Genomic DNA, 24,539 nt, shown 5'->3' with positions numbered 1-24,539 from the left:
AGCTCATCAGATGACCTCTGTTGCCAAGGCAAAGCCTGAAAGTTCCCAGGTGGTTCATAAAGGCAACCAACAAGGGAGTTCACCAGGTAAGGGTGCTGCTAAGTTCCAAAAATCCCAAGACAGTCTGGAGGGCTGGAAGATCCGGACCAGCATGACTTCTGGAACATGGGAAACAGCAACCAGTCAGTCCATTGCAGCCACCAGGTCTGACCACCAGGTGGCGAAATGAATGAGCGAATGAAACATGTCCACAATCGTGACACTAATAATGGACATTTATACATATATGTGCTAGGCACTATTCTACATGTCAAAGTTACTTAGCACGTGCACTAACAGATGCATGAGCTAGATGCTGCACATCCTATTTTATACCTATGGACCTTGTGGCACTTAGCACATGCTAACGTCCATTAATGTGTGCTAAGCTTCAGTAAAAGGGCCCCTTGATGTATAACTACAAGGGGGACATACAAGTGAGTGGAGCATGGGCAGACCATGCATGCATCATTTGGCAACATGCCCAACTTATACTATCTGTTGAGGCACTGCATGGCACACTTAGGTGCACCAATTTACACCAGCCATTGCCCAGTCATAAGTGGGTGCTCCAAAGTGGCTTTGCACTAATATTTTATAAAGGCTTAGGCGTTAATTGATGCTTAGTGTGACCCATTGTGATACCAATATCTTAACAACAAGTTATAGAATGGCTCCCTAAGTTTTATAACAGAATGGACCAAAGGTATCGGACACCCTAGGTGAACCTTAAGCCATGTTCCCCCAACCCCTTCCCGGTATAGTCCAACAGCTCCCCTTCTCTTCTTCCCCCCCCCCCCCCAAATGCCCAACACCTCAAGGGTAGATTCCGCGGCAACACTAGGAAAAATAATGGCAACTATGTGGCATATTTTTATACATTCGCATATTGAATGTACATTACTTTATTATTCTAAAGGAAAGCAATTTTCTGAAGTTTCCGACATATCCAGTTTATTTTTCCAGGGAAACGGAATCTCAGTGATCGATTTTAGAAAGGGAAGGAACATAGAAAACTGGAAGAAGGGAAAGGATATGGGGAACAAGAAGAGAAAGTATGCCAGAGGAAGGAAAAGAATAAGGGATCTCAGGAAAATAAGTGGAAAGGGAAAGGAAAGGGTCTTGATACCGCCTTTCTGTGGTTTTTGCAACTACATTCAAAGAGGTCACGCTGGTGAGGAAAAGTGAGCCGCTGGGCCAATGCCAAGGAGCAGCAGTGGCAGTAGAATCACCCAAAACAAGAGATCAGGCAGAACACAGTCAGATACAACCAGGACTGGAGCAGCCAGACTGAAGCTGCAGCTGAAGTGGAGCAAGCTAGAACAGGCAGGGCAAGGCACAGTAGAAGCTTCCAGGAAACCAAACAGAGTCTTAGGCAGGAGTCACGCAGGAGAATAAACCAAGGAACAAGCCGAGTCTTGGGCAGGCAGCAGGCAGTAGAAATAAACCAGGAAACACGCCGAGTCTTGGGCAGGCAGCAGGCAGTAGAAATAAACCAGGTAACACGCCAAGTCTTGGGCAGGCAGTAGAAATAAACCAGGAAACACGCCAAGTCTTGGGCAGGCAGCAGGCAGTAGAAGTAAACCAGGAAACACGCTGAGTCTTGGGCAGGCAGCAAGCAGTGGAAATAAACCAGGAAACACGCCAGTCTTGGGCAGGCAGCAAGCAGTGGAAATAAACCAGGAAACACGCCGAGTCTTGGGCAGGCAGCAAGCAGTAGAAACAAACCATGGAAAACAAGCAGGGCAGGTCCACCACAGGATAAGGAGAACAGGTAGCACTGCAACAAATCTCACCGACGAGAAGCTCATCAGATGACCTCTGTTGCCAAGGCAAAGCCTGAAAGTTCCCAGGTGGTTCATAAAGGCAACCAACAAGGGAGTTCACCAGGTAAGGGTGCTGCTAAGTTCCAAAAATCCCAAGACAGTCTGGAGGGCTGGAAGATCCGGACCAGCATGACTTCTGGAACATGGGAAACAGCAACCAGACAGTCCATTGCAGCCACCAGGTCTGACCACCAGGTGGCGAAATGAATGAGCGAATGAAACATGTCCACAATCGTGACACTAATAATGGACATTTATACATATATGTGCTAGGCACTATTCTACATGTCAAAGTTACTTAGCACGTGCACTAACAGATGCATGAGCTAGATGCTGCACATCCTATTTTATACCTATGGACCTTGTGGCACTTAGCACATGCTAACGTCCATTAATGTGTGCTAAGCTTCAGTAAAAGGGCCCCTTGATGTATAACTACAAGGGGGACATACAAGTGAGTGGAGCATGGGCAGACCATGCATGCATCATTTGGCAACATGCCCAACTTATACTATCTGTTGAGGCACTGCATGGCACACTTAGGTGCACCAATTTACACCAGCCATTGCCCAGTCATAAGTGGGTGCTCCAAAGTGGCTTTGCATTAATATTTTATAAAGGCTTAGGCGTTAATTGATGCTTAGTGTGACCCATTGTGATACCAATATCTTAACAACAAGTTATAGAATGGCTCCCTAAGTTTTATAACAGAATGGACCAAAGGTATCGGACACCCTAGGTGAACCTTAAGCCATGTTCCCCCAACCCCTTCCCGGTATAGTCCAACAGCTCCCCTTCTCTTCTTCCCACCCCCCCCCCCCCCAAATGCCCAACACCTCAAGGGTAGATTCCGCGGCAACACTAGGAAAAATAATGGCAACTATGTGGCATATTTTTATACATTCGCATATTGAATGTACATTACTTTATTATTCTAAAGGAAAGCAATTTTCTGAAGTTTCCGACATATCCAGTTTATTTTTCCAGGGAAACGGAATCTCAGTGATCGATTTTAGAAAGGGAAGGAACATAGAAAACTGGAAGAAGGGAAAGGATATGGGGAACAAGAAGAGAAAGTATGCCAGAGGAAGGAAAAGAATAAGGGATCTGAGGAAAATAAGTGGAAAGGGAAAGGAAAGGGTCTTGATACCGCCTTTCTGTGGTTTTTGCAACTACATTCAAAGAGGTTTTGAGAGAGAGGGAATATAGGCAGAGACACATGCAATGGGAAAAGAGAATAAAGGAATAAGAGAAGAGAATAGGAGGGAGATTTGGGTAACAGGAGGGGGAAAGGACAATCAGAAAAAGGAATCAGGAAAGTTTTATCCCTTCATATCCCACCTGATCTCCTCACTCGCTCTTTACTCATATCCCAACTCCAATCCCCTGACACTCTTTCCCCTTCCTCCAGTCCCCACCCTCCCTTCAAATTCCCTCTCTGTCTCTCTCCCTAAACCATATGATCCCCTCATTCTCACATAGTAACATAGTAAATGACGGCAGAAAAAGACCTGTACAGTCCATCCAGTCTGCCCAACAAGATAAACTCATTTTACATGGTATGTGATACCTTATACCCAAGTCATATTTGTCCTTGCCATTCTCAGGGCACAGACCAAAGAAGTCTGCCCAGCACTGTTCTTGTACTAAGTTCTGAAGCTAACGTCGAAACCCTTTAAATTTTACACTCCAGCCCATCTATATCTATTCAGTCACGATCAGGGCGTACACCCTAGAACTCTGCCCAGCACCGGTTTTGCTCTCCAAATACCGGCGCAGCCACCCAATCTCTGCTAAGATTTCGTAGATCCATTGCTTCTAAACAGGATTCCTTTGTGTTTATCCCATGCATGTTTGAATTCCATTACTGTTTTCATCTCCACTACCTCCAACGGGAGGGCATTCCACGTATCTACCACCCTTTTCGTGAAAAAATATTTCCTGACATTACTCCCGATTCTGCCCCCCTTCAACCTCAAGTCATGTCCACTAGTTCTACCGACTTCCCATCTCCGGAAAAGATTTGTTTGCGGATTAATCTTTCAAATATTTGAATGTCTGTATCATGACACCTCTGTTTCTCCTTTCCTTCAAGGTATACATGTTAACTTCTAGAAAGTTAACTATCCTTTCTTTCAGCAGCAACTCCATTATTTTTCCTACCACCGACATGAGACTTACCGGTCTGTAGTTTCCCACTTCTTCCCTGTCTCCACTTTTGTGGAAAGGGACCACATCCGTTCGTCTCCAATCTCACAGTACCTCTCCCGTCTCTAAAGATCTATTAAATAAATCTTTAAGAGGTCCCGCCAGGACCTCTCTGAGCTCCTTCAGTAACCTGGGCCCATAGTTTTGTCCACCTTCAGATTCTCAAGCTGTTTATAAACTCTTTCTTCAGTAAATGGCGCAGTATCCACTCCATTCCCAGATGATCCCTCGGCAGCCAACCGTGGTCCTTCTCCAGGATTTTCATGCGTGAATGAAGAGAACTAATTGTTTAGCACATTCGCTTTATCTTCATCACTCTCCTCATAGCCTTTCTCATTATCTTTCAGTCTTGCAATTCCATTCCTATCTTTTCTCCTTTCTCCAATATATCTGAAAAAGGTCTTGTCACTTCTCTTTACATCTTTAGCCATTTTTTCTTCCGCTCATGCTTTCGCAAGTCATATTTCCTCCACTTGAGTTTAATCCGATAATCTTTTCCGTGATCCTCTCATTGCGTTCTTTTGTATTTCTTGAAAAACACCTCTTTTGTTCTAATTTTTTCAGCTACTTGTTTGGAGAACCATATAGGCTTCCTGCTTCTCTTGTTTTGCAGCATTTAGCTTCGACCACACCTTCACTTACTCTCCCCTCTCACTCCCTTGGCCCCTCATTCACTTGCTCCTCCCACCTCTTACACTCATCATCCCATTCAGTCTCGTTACAGAATGACACCAGAAGTGAGGCACTTTTGGACACATCCTCTTCCTGTTCTGCCAGTGCTGGTGTTGCTCTTTGAACTACATGAGACACTGCAGTGTTGAGTGGTAAAAAAACAGGACACTCCAGGCCCAACAGAAGGAAGATGACTATGAGGCTCATTTTCAAAGCACTTAGCCTCCCAAAGTTCCATAGAAACCTATGGAACTTAGCCTCCCAAAGTGCTTTGAAAATATGCCTCTATATGGCCTGCGACGCTGTACTAACAGGGTGGTTGTCATCCTCAACAGCCAAACTGGCATGAGATGGGGAAAGCCTAAGTAGGGGAGAGTTAGGAGGACTGCTGCTATCAGCACTCTGGGTCACAGACTTCTGCAGCAAATGGGAACATTCCACAAGGCTGTAGAAAAGACAAGGGCCCTGATTTCAGTACTTATTTGTTGCCATAAGGGAGATCATAGCTACCCCAGGCAATGACTCTGAGGGAGGATGCTGCCTGTTCTGTCTTCTCTCACAGGCACCTCCTGGGGCAGCAGCTATGCTCTCCCTTATGCTTTGAGGATCGCCCCACCTGCAGCACTGTGCCTCTGCTGGACCGGAAGGCCCCCAGTCAGATCCTGGTGAGTTTGAGGAAGGAGTAGGGGAAGTATTTTTTCACAGAGAGAGTGGTGGATGCTTGGGTTGCCCTCCCGCGGGTGATGGTGGAGATGAAAACGGTGACGGAGTTCAAACATGCGTGGGATAAACATTAAAGGAATCCTGTTCAGAAGGAATGGATCCTAAGGAGCTTAGCCAAGATTGGGTGGCAGAGCCGGTGGCGGGAGGCGGGGATGGTGCTGGGCAGACTTATACGGTCTGTGCCAGAGCCGGTGGTGGGAGGCGGGACAGGTGGTTGGGAGGCGGGGATGGTGCTGGGCAGACTTATACGGTCTGTGCCAGAGCCGGTGGTGGGAGGCGGGACTGGTGGTTGGGAGGCGGGGATGGTGCTGGGCAGACTTATACGGTCTGTGCCAGAGCCGGTGGTGGGAGGCGGGACTGGTGGTTGGGAGGTGGGGATAGTGCTGGGCAGACTTATATGGTCTGTGCCAGAACCGGTGGTGGGAGGCGGGGCTGGTGGTTGGGAGGCAGGGATAGTGCTGGGCAGTCTTATACGGTCTGTGCCCTGAAAAGGACAGGTACAAATCAAGGTAAGGTATACACAAAAAGTAGCACATATGAGTTTATCTTGTTGGGCAGACTGGATGGACCTTGCAGGTCTTTTTCTGCCGTCATCTACTATGCCAGACCAGTGGTTACCCATTTTTGATTGGATTTGGATTTTAGATTGTCAGTCACTTTCCAACTCTGAGCTCAACACGGCAAGTAAGCTACTCTTCCTTCAATAAAAAGAGTAATCAGAAGCAGAGAAGGGTTGATGAGAAATCATTGAAAGACAAGGTGAGAAAGGTCACAAGGAAAGTAAAATCTTGATCTTCCAAGCAGATACAACTAAAGAGATTTGGGAAAAGACTGTCTACCTGATTTTGTGGTGGAAAAAAGGTGGAATTACTCCTTTTAAGGAATCTTTGCCTGAAAATAAATCCTACAGTTTCAAAAGTTAAAGGAAAAATACATTTTAACACAAGCTGAGCTTTCTAGCTGCTTCAAGTTTTACATTTTGCAGTGAGAGGAAAGGTTTGTTTCCACTCCACTTTAAACTGTCCTGATCAAATTGTTTGTACAGACAACAGCTCTACAGCGCAATATAAACATTAATACAACAACAAAACCAGATAAAACAAATTTCAGTCACAAAATTCACTTTCCACTGAACATTTCTTATTACCTCCAGCTGCTCCTTCTGTGTAAAACCTTTCATGTTCTTTCCAGTGGACTGTCCAACAAAGGTCATTACTCTCACGAATGGCTGATGTCTATTGAGCATTTCTGCAATTTCGTGGACACTGTCACGGAATGAGGAGAAAATCATAACTCTGGTGTCAACTTGATTCCCATCAGATATATTTTCACCTGAAAAGAGAAAAAAAAATAAACCCCAGCTGTCTAGGTTAAAAACACATTAGCATTCCTTTTAGTACAATCACACAAATTTGCCATTATCCATTTCTCCAAATGGAAAAATAAAGACCATTTTTTAAGTCACACAAAAATGTAGTTAAAAATCCTAAATATTGCACAGATATTCTCCTTATACATAACGTATGCCTTTTACCTATATAAAAGCTATAACATCAAAGGGGGAGGGATCCTCCATCAGCACAAGAGGTCTGTCTTCTCAGGCAGCCAAAGGGGCTTGTCGACCAGAAGGTGGACTAAGTCCGCGTATCACAGTCGCCTGGGCCAGTCTGGAGCAACCAGAATCACTGCACCTGGATGACAAGAAATGCGACACAGGAGTCTGCCAATAACTGGCCACGGAGAAAAGGCATATAGGAGCCTGTCGGACAGCCACAGCTGAAGGAAGGCATCCAGCGCCTCTGTCCTGTCTCTTCTTCTGTTGAAGAAACGGAGGACCTTGGCACTGGATTTTGAAGCCATGAGATGGAGAACCAGAGCCCCTCAACGCTCCATCAACAGAACATCGCCCAGGAAAGCTCACATTCCCCCGGATCCAACAGGTAGTGGCTGAGAAAATCCGCTTGCACGTTGAGATCACTTGCAATGTGCACCGCTGACAGTCATGCCAAGTGAAACTGTGCCCACTGCAGGAGGAAAGCCACTTCAACCATGAGGGAAGCACTTTTGGTGCTGCCCTGCCTGTTGATTAAATGCTATGACCAACGTGTTGTCAGAAGAACGCGAACCTCTCATCCTCTGATGAGGTTGAGGAAGGTCTTTCAAGGTGTTCCGCACTGCCCTCATCTCCAACCGGTTGATCGACCACCGCACCTCCAGAGGAGGCCACAACCTTGTGCCGTCCACCGCATACCGTAGGCTCCCCACTGAAGAGACTGGCATTCATGGTCACCACCACCCAGTCTAGGGCTAACAGGGAGGAGCCCTGAGACAGATTAGTTGGACTGCCACCAATGGACACTGAAATGGGACTGCACCATCCATGGCAGACAAAGATAATAGTTGTCGACCAATGGAAATCAACAATGGAGCAATAACAGAGCAACGACAACTAAAGTGACCTCATGTAAGCTTCAGCCCATGGCAGAATCTCCAGCGTGGCCGCCATTGAACCCAAGACGTGCGTGTAGTCCCAGACTCGAGAGGACAGCATGTGACGCGGACTGGAAACCTGGGCCCTCAGCAGGCCTCTGGCAGAAACACCCTTCCCCGGACATGTATCCAGAACTACATCGAGGTACTTGAGGGACTATGGGGTGTCAACCGACTCTTGCCAAAATTGACTACCCAGCCCAGCGACTGAAGATGACTGACCACCCTGGCCATAGCCTGAATACTCTCCACTTGAGATGACGCCTGATCAGCCAGTTGTCCAAGTAAAAGTGAACCCCAACACTCTCCTTCCTTAGAAAGGCTGCAACCACCGCATTGACCTTGGAGAAGGTCTGCAGTGCTGTGGCCAGTCTGAAAGGCATGGCACAAAACTGGTAATGACTGACCAGAATTGCAAAGTGAAGAACGCACTGGTGGGGTGGCCAAATGGGGACAGAGCACAATGTCTCCATACAAAAGTGCTTGACCTTCAGAGCCCTGTTGACCCCTTTGAGGTTGATAACGGGATGGGAAGAGCAGTCTTTCTTGGGAACCACAAAAATAAATGGAATAGCACCAACGGCCAAACTTCGCTGGTGGTACCAGAAGCACTGCACCCAGCCACACGAGTGCCTGGAGAGTAGTTTGAGAACCACCATGACCTTTGCAAGGGCTTTGCACGGAGATTCAGAAAGCAGTCCCGTAGCTCTCGAGCGAACTCCAGCTTGTATCCATCACATACAATCTCCAAGACCCACTAGTCTGAGGTAATTTTGGCCCACTCCACTGGAAAGAGATACAAACGCCCTCCAACGACAGGCCCAGAGGAATGGACCGACACCCATCACTGAAAGAAACAAAAAGCCCAAGCCACCCTGCTGGCGGAAGCTCTCCTGTCCCCCCGAAAGGACTGCTGCTTAGACTGGAAGTGAGGCCTCTGAAAGGTCCTGGACCTCCCCAGCCTGTACTGCCAAGCCTCCTAAAACCAGGAATAAGACTGGGTGCGGGAGGATGACTTACACTTATCCTCAGGGACCCATGGCCACTTGGAATCACCTAAGTCCTTAACAATCTATGCCAAGTCATCCCCAACGAGAAGACCACCCTGAAAAGGAAGCCTAGCCAACCTGTCCTTAGAGGTCGTATCCGCTGCCTAATGGCGCAGCCAGAGCCACCACCAAGCCAAGACCGCCAGGGACATCTCCTCAGCCAAAGCTTGAAAATCATCATAAAGCAAATCTGCCAAATAGACTCAGCCCATCTCCAAGGATGGGCCAGCCTGAGCCAGTTCTTCTGATGAAGAAGAGCCCTGTACCCAGCTAAGACAAGCCCAGGCTACAAAGGAACCGCAAACCAAAGCTTGCAAACCAAGTGCAGCCACCTCAAAGAAATTCTTAATAAAAGATTCCAACTTCTGATCTTGAGCATCCTTGAAGGCCAAACCACCCTCTACCAGCAAAGTGGTTTTCTTAGTCACTGCCATAACCAAATAATCCATCCATGGCAAGTGCAAGGACTTGAGATCCACAGCCCAAAGCAGAGCTTGGCCATGGTACATACCACACAAATTCACTGCAGGAGTACCCTCAAAAAGAGGACCCTCACAGCCAGATGAATGTGAAAGGCCTTAGGGGGGCTCCATGACGCCTGTCAGAAACAGATGATCGGTTGCCTCAGAGGGAGGCATCGCCAAAGAAGAGATTTTGAGTGCTTCCAATGCCCATGAAATCAACACAGGAAATGTTTCCTGGCGAAACATATGGGCCTCTGTAGGGTCATCCCCCTCCTCAGGGGGGGGTCCACCAGGGAGCGGGCTGAGGAAACCGAAAGGTGACCCTCAGAACCCTGACCAGAAAGCAAAGAAAGCTCAAACTCCTTAGGAGTCCAGGCATAGCTGCTTAGGCAGCTGAGAGCCCGAGACTCTTGTGGGGGCAAATGAAGAGGGGGGAGGAACCCCTATGGGGAAAGAGAAGAGAAGGATGGCTGAGTCAGATGTCTCTTCATCAGGAAGGCCTGGTGCATGAGAACAAATTTGGAGGAAAAAGGGACAGCAGAGGTGTCCAGCCCACCTGCAGCTGGATCCTCCTCAGTCAAAACAGTGTATTCTTGCAGGAATTCACCAGCTGCATCCTCCAGAGCAAACACAGTGACTGCTGAACCCCATGAAGAGTGCAGGTCCGCGGAACTCACCAAAATTGCCGCTGCCAGCTCCAACAAAGTCATGGTGCACAACAGAGAAGAAATGGCATCCAACGGATATTGAAACAGGGAGGCGCAAGCACACACGCCACAGATGCCCAACATCGCTCTCCGGCTGCCACACCAGGAGCACCGCTTTACCCCTTCAGCAGCCATATGCTCCTACTTACAAGCCCAGGTATCAGGTCATCCAGCCAGAAACAGCTCCAGAAATCTAAGTGTTGCAACCATGTCGGCCCCATGGCCCAAACACCCTGCTGTCTCTCATAGCAATCAGCTATACCTGCTCAGGGAAACCACTGTTCAACGTGGTTTTGTTTTTAAATGCAAGGAGGCAAACGATTTGAACCCCAGCAGAAAAGCCCACGATAAAGAGCAAAAGGGGAGGCAGGGAGCGACCTGGCACCACCAGGTGTACCATACAGCCCACTGAGCACCTTCAACCCCGAACTTAGCTGGCTCAGGGAAGGGCAGGAGTCAGTACCAACACAGAGCCACATAGAATATGTCCGTTCACCTGCTAGATAGAGAGAATACTGAAAAGGAGGCTACTGCACAGGGTCCTATATGGCAGAGCTCTCTATCTCTACCTGCTAGTAGGTGGACATAATCCATGTCTCTGGATTGATCTGGGGGATGCTATGGAAAGTCCAATACAGCAGGGAAAACAGCAGCAGTTTTTAAAAATTTATAAAATTGTCTAAAAAAGGCACATGAGGAACACTACCAGACTACAATATCATGCACATTCCATAGAATAAATAAAGCACACTGTGTGCACCTGTCTCCTTATTAGTTGTCAATACTTTCTTAACCACATGCAACTGCCCAATTAACAATGAAAGCTTAGATAACTCCCACTTAAATCAAACATCTGTTGATGAGTATGTTTCAGGAATACAGCCTGAGGTTAAGTGATGGATGAATACAGGATAGACTAGGGGGGAAGATTCTTAGACCTTTTCAGGCACTGCTGATCTCAAGTAGCTAACAAGAGGGCCTAAGTGCTGATGCTGGGCCCTAAGCCCTACATAGGGCCCAGCATCAACACTAGGCCCCCTTGTTAGCTACTTGAGATCAGTGGTGCCTGAAAAGCTCTAACTAGGAAGTTTGCGAGCCTTGCTGAAATTGGGTCAGCCTGGGACAGGCCAGAAACTAGGAACTTGCTGGCTCAGGTCTTGTACTACCATTCATTTTTCAACTGCCAACCAAAATTATGGACTATTGATTACGTGAACTATTTATATGCTGGATCTGAAGGAGCAAGTCCGTTCTGTAGGACTTTCGATGTACTCTACCTGTAGGTACAACTCTGTATTAGATTCAATAGGATCATTATTGTTTTAGAACAATCAAATATCAGATGTTAAATAAAAGATGTGGCTATTTGCACTCCCTTGCTTGTTGATTTGGTTCTTTTACATTATCAGTGTGCCTTGTTAGGGACATTTGAATACATATAACCACTAACAACCAAAATAAGTACAACAAATCTGTATAGGAAATTTCTCAACATTTTGCACAGCTAGTTATTTCTGGTAAATAAAAACACCTGCACCAGCATAAGAAATGTAAACCAGACCCAAGGGGGAGTGCATTTTGAGTTTCAATCCAGCTTTACAGTACTAAAGATTACTTTCTTTCATTTTAGCAACTTATACTTAAAAATTCCTTTCTACATTTTCTACTTATTCTGGGTATGAAGTATTTAGAATAAATTCAAATTCTGAGTGAGACATCCAAGAAGGCCACATGCATTTAGGAGCAGTGCAGACCTCGCTTTTCCTTTAACAAAATGCCTAAAAGGAGAGGAAAGGCAGCGGTTCGGGTTCCCCCAACGCCTACCTCCGTACCTTCAGGTCCTATTGACCGTTTTTTTGAGGACGCCAAGCCAAGGGAATATGCCCGGGAGCGGGTCCATAGGAGATGTTCTCTGCGTCTCCCGGACTGGATACCACGCTGAGCCCCGATGCTAGAACTCCGCCCCTGCAACCTCTACAAACAAGCTCCCCCTCTGCAGTAGCGAGCAATCAAACACTGAAGAGTGGATTTGAGTTGATCTCGAGCGCAGCCCAGATTAAACAGCCTCAGAGGGAGCCAGAGGGATTTTCTTTACCCCTGGTAGGAAGCGAATCGTTGATAGCAGGTGCGGGACAAAAAGAGACAGGTAATGGACAGAAAACTGATTTATTTGAAATGCCTTTACCGATTTTGGAGAAACCTTCAGTGGTTTCTCTTGACTCCTTGTGGGACTTGGTCTCTCAATTGGTTCAGTCACGATTTCAACGAATAAGATTATTATCTCAAAAGGTTAATGTTATTGAAAAGAAAGTGGACAAAAATGAACTTGAAATTAAAATACACTCTGAAAAGATTGCTAAGGTAGAAGAAAGTCTCAAATGCAGGGAAAATCCAAACTGCCATTTTGAAAGATAATTCAATTTTTAAGAACAAAATGGAAAACTATGAAAACCATATGCGAAGATATAATTTAAGGTTTATAAACTTTCCAAGGCTTACAATGATAAACCCATTGCAGATGATACAACGCTACTTCAAGGAAATTTTGGAGATACCAGAAGTAAACCTGCCACCTCTCACTCAAGTTTATTATGTACCTTCTAAAGTACAAGAACAACCACAACAACAAAAAGAATCTTTGAATGTTATTAATCTTTTGGAAATATCTGATACTGAATTAGCAACTGCCGCAACTTTGGTAGCTACAGTTGCTTTACTACCAAACAATGGCTGGTTAAAATGTTCTTTAAACATAAGGAAAAAAAGTTTTGGGGTTTAAAGATTTCATTGTTTCCGGATGTTTCGAAAGAAACACAAAAAAAAAACGTAAACAATTTCTAATACTGAATCCAGAAGTATTGAGACTAGGGGCCACATTTTATCTTTGTTTTCCTTGTAAATGCATAATATGTTATAATTCATATAAATATGTTTTCACAGACCCATCACAATTAACATCGTTTGTAACATCTAAAAGAATTGAAGGAGTTAAATAGAAAGCCTTGTTAGATTGTCTCCTGAATGTAATTTTCCTTAAATAATATTACTTTATTAATCCTCCTATAGTAGGATGTCCCCTTTTAAAGTGGACTTGAGTGTTTAATTATGTGTTGAAAATATATTTCTTTTTTTTTTCTTTGTTAATTTTTCTAAACACTATCTAATCAAGTGTATTCCTTGAAATAATTGTATATGCAAATTAAAAATAAATAAATAAATTTAAATTCTTCAACAATGCTACAATCAGACCCTAAAAAAAATGTGGCATTGTCATTGATTTTTACTTAAAAAAGAAACATCAGATGTCACTTGGATAAAACGTGAAATATAAGAATTATGCAAGTTGTGTTCTTCTCTTTACACTTCTTGCTTCCTTAGAATTTTTTATAACAAGTTAAATGGATTTAGAAACACAGAGAGCTTCTCCTATATTCAAGGACAGCAATTTATTTCACAAGAGATCTGAGGACAATATGACTTACAGTACTCACAGACCTTGCTCTTACACACCTACCTTTACAACCTTTCCAAGATTTGAAGTGTTCTACTACCACTTCTTCTAATTTCTTTAATTTTGGATGGCTATAAATAAAAGACTTTATGTGTTCATGACCTGCAAAAAGGAAAAAAGTACAGATATTTGATCAGATAGGTAAACTAAGATACCCAATGCCCCATAATCTATTTGACTGTCACATACAAGAAAATATATATTTTTTAAACTAAGGCTTCCAGGACCGCCTCTCTGATGCAGTTAATCAGAGCTTAATTTCTAGACAGAAAGGAAGTGGAACAGGGGAATAGAAGAGGATGGGACCAGGACCAGACGTGGTGATCCCTCTACAAACCCTCCTTTCTCTCCCCCACCCCCCACTTCCTCTCTATTTTCACTGAGCACCAGTGGGTGAAAGATGGCTGGGGAGGAACACTGTTGTGAGCTAGTGATGGAGGTTCATTAGGATAAGCAGGAAGAGGAGGAGGACATAGAGAATAGGGCCCTTTTCTTCTATCCTTCTCTGTCCTTACACTGGTGTCCATCCCAACCACTTCCCATGATTTTCCAAGTTGTCCTAAATCCTCTGTCTCAACCCCAGACCCTTGTAGTCCTCGAGTCCCTTCATGATGGCCACTAATTAACCCTCCCTTGGCAGGTAAGAAAGAGACCTCCTCTTTTGAGTTGAAATCAGCTGGCTATCCTCTGCACTACTGTACATTGTAAAGAAATGGATCAAAACATTTCTATATTGTACAAACATACATCCCTGTCACCTAATTGATAGCCCTCATTTGTCACAATTATTTCGTTATAGATGGATCTGTGCTATAGCAGATGAATACAAACATACCTCAGAAGTACTACAGAATTTGAATGTTGTGGTAACCCTGCTAAAATAGTTAAGCAAGAAAATGAGCTCTCTTTAATAATAGGGAGCTTTTCATACAAGGCTATTCCAGGGCTGTGGATCAGGACAATATAGCATGTGTATTGAAGTACACAAGGGCAACAGAACATCTTGCTAGAGTTATTTTTAAAAAAAAAACATTGGTCAACACTGAAAGTACATCTTTGCCTAGCCTCTGTACAATGTGCCTGCCACGTCATATTGCAGAAATGCGAATTTAAAAGATTTTCTTTAAACACAGGATATACGATCCTAAAAAGTAAGACAATTGAAAAACATCAAAAATGAAAACATTATTCTATTTGTGCAATTTCTCTAGAAGACAAATCAGTTTAAAGTACTCTGGCTGGGACAGGTAGTTCTTTTACAGTATGTCACTCCAGTGCAGTCTCGATTATCAGAGCCAGAGCCGTTGTCAGATACGTGAAAAGTCGGATAATATGGAAAACAATGGTAACCACTTAAGAAATGCACGGAAAATATACTTTATGCTTAAAGAATAAGAATAGGATATCTATATTTAAAATACAGCATTGTTTATTAACACTAACCAGCAGTATGTGAGCTAAGTACCATGAGACTTTTTGAATAACAAATATTTGTATATCATTCTGGGGTTGGAAGTTTTAAGCGGCATTGCAAGTTTGAGGCGTGATATCAGTTTATGCACACGGAGGGATCCTTAAGTCATTAACTGTTGATCTGTGTATAGCTTTTCCCGGGGCTTTTTCCAGGTTCTCTCAGTTTTGAGGGTAAGGTGTCTCACTTTGTTAATTAATAATATTAGTGTAGGAGAAGGAACGTTTTTATACCACTCGTTTTTCTCATTTATAAATGATTTTTTGCGTGTGGTTTTTTTCTTTTTTTTCCCCTCACTGGGACCAATGATAGTACTCTACTCCTGACTAAAATAGTGGATGCTTTAATACTTTTAGTATTTTCCCTATTAGGAGCTTTGAGGTTCCCTGTTAATGTTGTTTTAAAATACCATCTTGAAAGACCAGACCAGATATACAGTGGTGGAAATAAGTATTTGATCCCTTGCTGATTTTGTAAGTTTGCCCACTGACAAAGACATGAGCAGCCCATAATTGAAGGGTAGGTTATTGGTAACAGTGAGAGATAGCACATCACAAATTAAATCCGGAAAATCACATTGTGGAAAGTATATGAATTTATTTGCATTCTGCAGAGGGAAATAAGTATTTAATCCCTCTGGCAAACAAGACCTAATACTTGGTGGCAAAACCCTTGTTGGCAAGCACAGCGGTCAGACGTCTTCTGTAGTTGATGATGAGGTTTGCACACATGTCAGGAGGAATTTTGGTCCACTCCTCTTTGCAGATCATCTCTAAATCATTAAGAGTTCTGGGCTGTCGCTTGGCAACTCGCAGCTTCAGCTCCCTCCATAAGTTTTCAATGGGATTAAGGTCTGGTGACTGGCTAGGCCACTCCATGACCCTAATGTGCTTCTTCCTGAGCCACTCCTTTGTTGCCTTGGCTGTATGTTTTGGGTCATTGTCGTGCTGGAAGACCCAGCCACGACCCATTTTTAAGGCCCTGGCCGAGGGAAGGAGGTTGTCACTCAGAATTGTACGGTACATGGCCCCATCCATTCTCCCATTGATGCGGTGAAGTAGTCCTGTGCCCTTAGCAGAGAAACACCCCCAAAACATAACATTTCCACCTCCATGCTTGACAGTGGGGACGGTGTTCTTTGGGTCATAGGCAGCATTTCTCTTCCTCCAAACACGGCGAGTTGAGTTCATGCCAAAGAGCTCAATTTTTGTCTCATCTGACCACAGCACCTTCTCCCAATCACTCTCGGCATCATCCAGGTGTTCACTGGCAAACTTCAGACGGGCCGTCACATGTGCCTTCCGGAGCAGGGGGACCTTGCGGGCACTGCAGGATTGCAATCCGTTATGTCGTAATGTGTTACCAATGGTTTTCGTGGTGACAGTGGTCCCAGCTGCCTTGAGATCATTGACAAGTTCCCCCCTTGTAGTTGTAGGCTGATTTCTAACCTTCCTCATGATCAAGGATACCCCACGAGGTGAGATTTTGCGTGGAGCCCCAGATCTTTGTCGATTGACAGTCATTTTGTACTTCTTCCATTTTCTTACTATGGCACCAACAGTTGTCTCCTTCTCGCCCAGGGTCTTACTGATGGTTTTGTAGCCCATTCCAGCCTTGTGCAGGTGTATGATCTTGTCCCTGACATCCTTAGACAGCTCCTTGCTCTTGGCCATTTTGTAGAGGTTAGAGTCTGACTGATTCACTGAGTCTGTGGACAGGTGTCTTTCATACAGGTGACCATTGCCGACAGCTGTCTGTCATGCAGGTAACGAGTTGATTTGGAGCATCTACCTGGTCTGTAGGGGCCAGATCTCTTACTGGTTGGTGGGGGATCAAATACTTATTTCCCTCTGCAGAATGCAAATAAATTCATATACTTTCCACAATGTGATTTTCCGGATTTAATTTGTGATGTGCTATTTCTCACTGTTACCAATAACCTACCCTTCAATTATGGGCTGCTCATGTCTTTGTCAGTGGGCAAACTTACAAAATCAGCAAGGGATCAAATACTTATTTCCACCACTGTATTTCACATATCAAAAATGGAAGGAAGGAAGGCCAAATGACTGCCAACATGGTTAAAAGGCGAGGTGAAGGAGGATATCAGAACTTCTTTTAGAAAATGAAAAAAAAAGATCCAAATGAAGAAAACAGGAAGCAGCATAAGCACTGGCAAGTTAGACTCAAGGCACTGATGAAAAAAGCAAAGAAAGAATTTGAAAAGAAACTTGCTGTACAGGCAAAAACTTTTACCAAAACCATTTTCAAGTATATAAGAAGCAGGAAGCCTATGAAGGGGTCAGTGGGACCATCAGATCATCAAGGAGTAAAAGGAGCACTTAGGGAGAACAAGGCCATAGCCAAGAGATTAAATGAATTCTTTGATCCAGTCTTTACTGAGGAAGAAATGGTATTTAAGGATGACAATTTGCAAAAACTGAAAGAAATCTCAGTGAATCTGCAAGATGTAATAAACCAAACTGACAAGTTCAAGAGCAGCAAATCCCCTGCACTGGATGGTTAACACCCCAGAATACTGAAGGAGCTCAAAAATGAAAATTGCAGGTCTCCTATTTGTAATCTCTAACTTGGCATTAAAATTGTCAATGGTACATCAAGTTTGGAAGGTGGCCTACTTAACACCAACTTTAAAAAAGGGGTTCCAGGATGGGATTCAGGAAACTACAGACCAGTAATCCCGACATCCGTGTCAGGCAAAATGGTGGACACTATTACAAAAAACAAAGTTACCAAACAGATAAACAAACATGGTTTAATGGGGAACATTCAACATGGATTCAACCAAGGGAAATCTTGTCTCAATTTGCTACATCTTTTTAAAAGTATGAACAAACACGTGGATAAATGTTGATAAAGGGGAGCTGGTTGATAAGGCAGCTAGATTTTCAGAAAGCTTTTGAAAAAGTCCCTCATGAGAAACTCATGAGAAAATTAAAAAGCCATAGGACAGGAAGCAATGTTCTGTTGTGGACTGGGAACTGGTTAAAAGATAGAAAACAGAGACTAGGATTAAATGGCCAATTCCCTCAAAGCAGGAAGGTCAACAGTGGAGTACTGCAAGGATCTGTACTGGGACCAGTACTGTATATTTATAAATGATCTGGAAATGGGAATGAGTGTGGTGACACAAAACTATACAAAGCTATGAAATCACATATGTACTGCATGAGGACCTTGGGAAGCTGGAACACTGGACATCCAAATGGCAAATGAAAGTTAATGTGGACAAGTGCAAAGTGATGTCCATTGGGAGAAATAAACCAAATTACAGCTCTATGAAGCTAAATTCCAAATTAGGATTCACCACAGAGGAAAAGCATTTAGGGGTCATCAAAACAATACATACCAGTGTGCACTGGTGGCCAAAAATATCAAACAATGTTAGGAATTATTAGGAAAGGAACAGAGAATAAATAAAGACTATCATAACGACTCTGTACAGCTCTATGGTGAGACCACACCTTGAGTACTGTGTGCAGGTCTCGTCGCCACATCTCAAAAAAGATAGTGGAACTGGAAAAGGTAGAGAAGAGTTACCAAAATAATGAGGATGGATTGATGGACAGACAGAGACTCTCATATGAGGTAAAGGCTGAAGAAGTTAGGGCTCTTCCTTTTGGAAAAGAGAAGCCTGAGAGGAGATATGATAAAGGGCTCTAAAATTCTGAATGAAGTAGAACAGGTAAACATGGAATTGATTGTTTACTCTTTCAAAAAGTACAAAGACTACGAAACAATCCATGAAGTTATAGTGGCACATTTAAAATAAATAGATAATATTTTTGTCACTCAGCATATTGTTAAGCTCTGGAACTGTCCACTGTTGGAAACAGGATACCGCGCTAGATGGACCCTTGTCTGACCCAGTAGGGCAACTTATACATTCTTAAAATTTAATGGTCCGATATGCAGCCGTCAGCTGTGGGCATTTTGCTCACTGCCAATGGAATTATTCTCAGATATTCAAAACTGAGCCTTGTCTGGGCTTAGGCTTCGAATATCCAGTTATTTTACAGCCAGCTAACACTTAGTCACGTATGTTGATATTCAGCACTTAAGCGGCCAGTGGACTTCAGGACAGGCTTTTATGATGGCATTGGTTTTGGGAGCCAATATTTTTTTTATCTTATTGTTTTCTGTGGTGTAAGCTATATTCCTCATGACGTGGACTTGATGATATTGTTTTCGTATTGATCTTGTTATTAAGAAGTTTATTCCTTTGTAAATTTTCACAATTCTTTGTATGCTAAAGTGATAAGCAATAAAAAAAAAAAAAAAAAAAAAAACAGGACAGGCTTTTATGCAATCCCATTTATGTAGTAAACCTGGTCGCTTATATTTAATGGGCTATTCATTTTATATACCGTTCTAAGAGCTGAATATCAGCACTTAAGCAGCCAAGTGCTGACTCTGTCCCTGAAATGCCCCCAATATAGCCGGCTTTGAGTTTGACGTTAACTGCGAATTTCAGTGGCACTTAGCCTGTTAAATGCTGCTAAAAATTAGTGGCTAGCCCCAACCAAGTGATTTAACCAGTCAGCGGATGGCTGTCACTGAGTGGTGGCCCCTAAGTTTTTGTTGTTTTGTTTGCATTCTTTCCTACTTTGTGGTGAAGACTACTTCTTTACTTTTTTAAGCAGGCTTAAGGACTTGTACATGTTTTCTTTGTGTCTTGCTCCTACAACCCTAATATTGAACAGCTGCTCCTAAAGGTGAAAGAGTAGGAGCAAGGGACTGCCCCTCAGCCTATCAAGCAGATGTGAGCACAGAACAGAGGTGCACAGATTCACTAGAAACCCATGACCCAAATGTCAAACTAGTGGCTAAGAGGCGAAGAACTGTTTTATAAATTTAATATTTCATTTTTTTTGTACAACCCCCCCCCCCCCCGCACAAAACCAAAATGCATACCCCATCTTTTATTATTTAAATTCATATCTTCTGTCTGCTGTTCCCTCATATATTATAAGTGTTCCTTAATACTGCAGGCACTGAAGAAGTACTCAGTGTTGAACTATATCAGTAATACTATTATGTGTAATGGAGGGGCATGATGTGGCTGCAGTAAATTCTGTATTACAGAAATGTGTATATATAGTACTACTACCTACTGGCAGCACTCCAGCCCTGAACTTATGCAAGCCTATGCCACTCCGAAGCCTTCTACAGCTCCAATAAAAAACATGAATACGAGTTAAATAGTGCTTATAGGCAAATCTGCAAGCAACAAAGAGGAGGTTAAAAGGGTGTGCACAGTAGATCTTCCTGGATGCTCCAAGTTTGTTTGTTCCCCCCCCAAGCTATAACCTTACCCCACAATTCTTTAACATTAATGCTTCCTGTCCTTTTTCAGAAGGCAAAAAATTAAAAAAAAATTTGCTAAATAACAAATTTACTAGGGAACCTTAAAGTAAGTTGCACACAAAGAAGGAATATCTAAGGGCAGGAACATATTTTTTTGGTCACTACAAATAGTTCTGCACTACTGCAGACTGTAGAGAAAATACTGCATTTCACTCCTTTCATCAGATATCAACTGAAAAATATTTCTTTAAACAGGGGATATGGAAAGAAAATGTATATACATATATCTGTACCAGAGAATGCTACCAACCTGCAACAGCAGCACTGGCATTTGTAAACATGATTTCAAGTTGCCGATACAGATCCATGAACTCAGCATTCCGACTAAGTTCATTTTTTGCACGAGTCACTCCTTTAAAATAGAAGGGGGAACATTAAGAGAGTATATTTAATATTAAAAACAGATTTCCATCCTTACTAGAAAATGTCATTTGTACCTGTAAATTATTTTCTATGTTGTGAATTCACCAATGTGAACCAACACATTGTTATGAACAAATTTACTTAGAGATCATATTAAATAAGAAAAATACCATAAAATTATGTAGTATACCTTCCATTATTTAAAACACGCCTGCTCTCTTGGTATAACACAACATCTCTCCTTTGCTCTAAATTATTATTATTTAATTATTATTATTTTTAAAAAAAAAACTCTCCTTGATACTTTTCTCTGTATGTAAGTAACCCAAACTTGCATGCTGCTTGCTTTTTCCTAACCTTTTAAAAGGCTAGAAAGACTGACCAAGTAAAGCACTTATTTTGATTCAGGACATTCTCTATTTTTGTTTATAATACATATAATTGTAACTTATTAATGCAATATTTTTTTCCTTGGGTTAGGATGGGGACAATGCCTGAAAAAACACAAAACTTTCTCTCAGATATTCCCTATACTTGAATACCCCAGACTGCAAGTAATGAGGTAGGCTCCATTTTCACAAGCAGCTCTCTTTCTCCAAGTCAGTAGAGCTTGAGCTTTTCAAGTAAAATCTCAATTAAGCTGTATCATTTAACAGCAAATCCTGCATCTTTCTCATCTGAGAGCACTACAGTTCTTCCAGTCTTATCTAGCCTCAGGAGGAATATCAAATGATCTTTAACTTTGGCCACCTGTGTGGTAACATTTTTATTTATTGGAAATGAAGAGCCCAATGCCAAGGTGCATGACAGGCAAATTTAGTATGGTGGAGGACGACCAACTCCTTCTTTTTAAAACAAGCCAATGGGTAATCTCTGTTGGGAAGGATGAGTCTCACCTGTTGTCTCAGTCCCAGCACCGTTGGGATATGCAAATTGAGATCCTCCCCCTCCCAATGCTTTCAGTGGTGCTGGAGAGCCTGCAAGCCAAAGTCACTCCAGCATTTTCCTTTTGGGTCTCAGGGTGCACTCATCACTGTACTTGATAGGGAAGGCTTCCTGGGTGGCACAAATGGATACTGAGTGGCAGTCCATGGTGCTAGCAAGTCCAAGGATGCAGTGATCCTATAATTACATGGAGGCATCCTTGACTCTCTCTCAACATCCAAAGGCATTCTAGCTTCCTTAGAAAACCATGTCAAGTCCTCTGGGTCATGCCTCAGAGTTGGCTGGCTGTTTAGGTAAAAGGCTATAATTAAAAGGCAAAAACCTCTGGCTTCCATGGAAGTGGTCCTGGGTTCAATCCCCAGTAGAAGCATTAAAAGAATCCCAGCTGGGCCTTGAGATTATTTATTTGTAACATTTGTACCCCGCACTATCCCACTCAATAGCAGGCTCAATGCGGCTTATGTAGCTTCTCATACGTCTGCACGCAGATATGGAACGCACTACCGAAGGCCATAAAAACAACGCAAGATCTAACCATCTTCCGAAGACTACTGAAAACAGATCTTTTCAAGAAGGCATACCTTAAGCATCCATCTTAATACTAAATAAAACTATATACGAGTTACACAAAACCGAACTTTTAACACATGACTGACTAACCTCTATGAGATTATTGATGAAGCAATTCACTTAAACCTTATGCGGAATAGGGACTCTCCTTAGTCGATGACCTAATGCATGTTACTAACCAATCTACTACTCAGGAGCCTTCATGCACTACCAGTTTTTTTCTTCTTTACCATGTATGTATGAACATGTTATATATATACATATATATACATATACATACCTATATACATATATATATATATATATATACACCATGATCTATTCCATATATGTTATACTCCATGTTTGCTACCATGTATGTAAGCATCTTAACGCAATTCCATTTGTAACTCTGCTACCCGGAAATGGCAATCGCCATTACGGGAAATGTAAGCCATATTGAGCCTGCAAATTGGTGAGGAAATGTGGGATATAAATACTACAAATAAATAAATAATAATATTGAATCGTCCCTATTTTGCCTCACTCCCCACTCAACTGCTTTGCAATACTCCCAAGCAAGATAAGCGATATCTTAAAGCAAAAGTAAGCAAACTACAGCCCATAAGCTAGGACCAGTTCACCAACACTCAAAGTTTGGCCCACCACAAAGCTGCTACAAATAAATTGCAAAATGGCTTACAGCTTGCTCTAGGATCTCACATTACTGATGCCATCCTACTACTACTACTACTATTTAGCATTTCTATAGCGCTACAAGGCATACGCAGTGCTGCACAAACATAGAAGAAAGACAGTCCCTGCTCAAAGAGCTTACAATCTAATAGACAAAAAATAAATAAAGTAAGCAAATCAAATCAATTAATGTGAACGGGAAGGAAGAGAGGAGGGTAGGTGGAGGCGAGTGGTTACAAGTGGTTACGAGTCAAAAGCAATGTTAAAGAGGTGGGCTTTCAGTCTAGATTTAAAGGTGGCCAAGGATGGGGCAAGACGTAGGGGCTCAGGAAGTTTATTCCAAACGTAGGGTGCAGCGAGACAGAAGGCGCAAAGTCTGGAGTTGGCAGTAGTGGAGAAGGGAACGGATAAGAAGGATTTATCCATGGAGCGGAGTGCACGGGAAGGGGTGTAGGAAAGGATGAGTGTGGAGAGATACTGGGAAGCAGCAGAGTGAGTACATTTATAGGTTAGTAGAAGAAGTTTGAACAGGATGCGAAGACGGATAGGGAGCCAGTGAAGGGTCTTGAGGAGAGGGGTAGTATGAGTAAAGCGACGCTGGCGGAAGATGAGACGAGCAGCAGAGTTTTGAACCGACTGGAGAGGGGAGAGGTGACTAAGTGGGAGGCCAGCAAGAAGCAGATTGCAGTAGTCTAAACGAGAGGTGACAAGGGTGTGGATGAGGGTTTTGGTAGAGTGCTCGGAAAGAAAGGGGCGGAGTTTACGGATGTTGTAAAGAAAGAAACGACAGGTCTTGGCAATCTGCTGGATATGAGCAGAGAAGGAGAGAGAAGAGTCAAAGATGGCCCCAAGGTTTCGAGCTGAGGAGACAGGGAGAATGAGAGAGCCATCAACAGAAATAGAAAACGGGGGGAGCGGGGAGGTGGGTTTGGGGGGGAAAATGAGAAGCTCGGTTTTGGTCATATTTAATTTCAGGTGGCGTTGAGACATCCAGACAGCAATGTCAGACAAGCACACTGAAACTTTGGTTTGGATGGAAGGTGAGATATCAGGGGTAGAAAGGTAGATTTGGGAGTCATCAGCATAGAGATGGTAGGAAAAGCCATGGGATGAGATTAATGAACCAAGCATTTCTTCTCTCTCCCCTCCTCTCCCCTGCCCTCCATCCACCCATGTCCAGCGACCCTCCTCTCCCCTGCCCTCCATCCACCCATGTCCAGCAACGCTCCTCTCCCCTGCCCTCCATCCACCCATGTCCAGTGACCCTTCTCTCACCCTGCCCTGCATGCACCTATATACCCAGCGACCCTTCTCTCCCCTGCCCTCCATCCACCCATGTCCAGCGACCCTCCTCTCCCCTGCCCTCCATCCACCCATGTCCAGCAACGCTCCTCTCCCCTGCCCTCCATCCACCCATGTCCAGCGACCCTTCTCTCCC

The 24,539-nt window shown here is 43.5% G+C and overlaps 1 protein-coding gene across 1 annotated transcript in view; it reads right to left on the bottom strand.

Annotated features, from left to right (window-relative positions):
* Window positions 1-24,539, bottom strand: part of FANCM (FA complementation group M) — a 177,985-nt gene that overhangs the window by 104,216 nt on the left and 49,230 nt on the right. The window contains exons 7-9 of the mRNA XM_030213832.1: window positions 20,799-20,900; window positions 13,693-13,791; window positions 6,616-6,800 (exon numbers count right to left, since the gene is read on the bottom strand). Of these exons, the coding sequence (XP_030069692.1) occupies window positions 6,616-6,800; window positions 13,693-13,791; window positions 20,799-20,900 (386 nt within the window). The remainder of the gene's footprint in view (window positions 1-6,615; window positions 6,801-13,692; window positions 13,792-20,798; window positions 20,901-24,539) is intronic.

This window comes from Microcaecilia unicolor, chromosome 9 (genome assembly GCF_901765095.1).
Source record: "Microcaecilia unicolor chromosome 9, aMicUni1.1, whole genome shotgun sequence".
NCBI lineage: Eukaryota > Metazoa > Chordata > Amphibia > Gymnophiona > Siphonopidae > Microcaecilia > Microcaecilia unicolor.
This window is presented reverse-complemented; position numbering and strand designations above follow the sequence as displayed.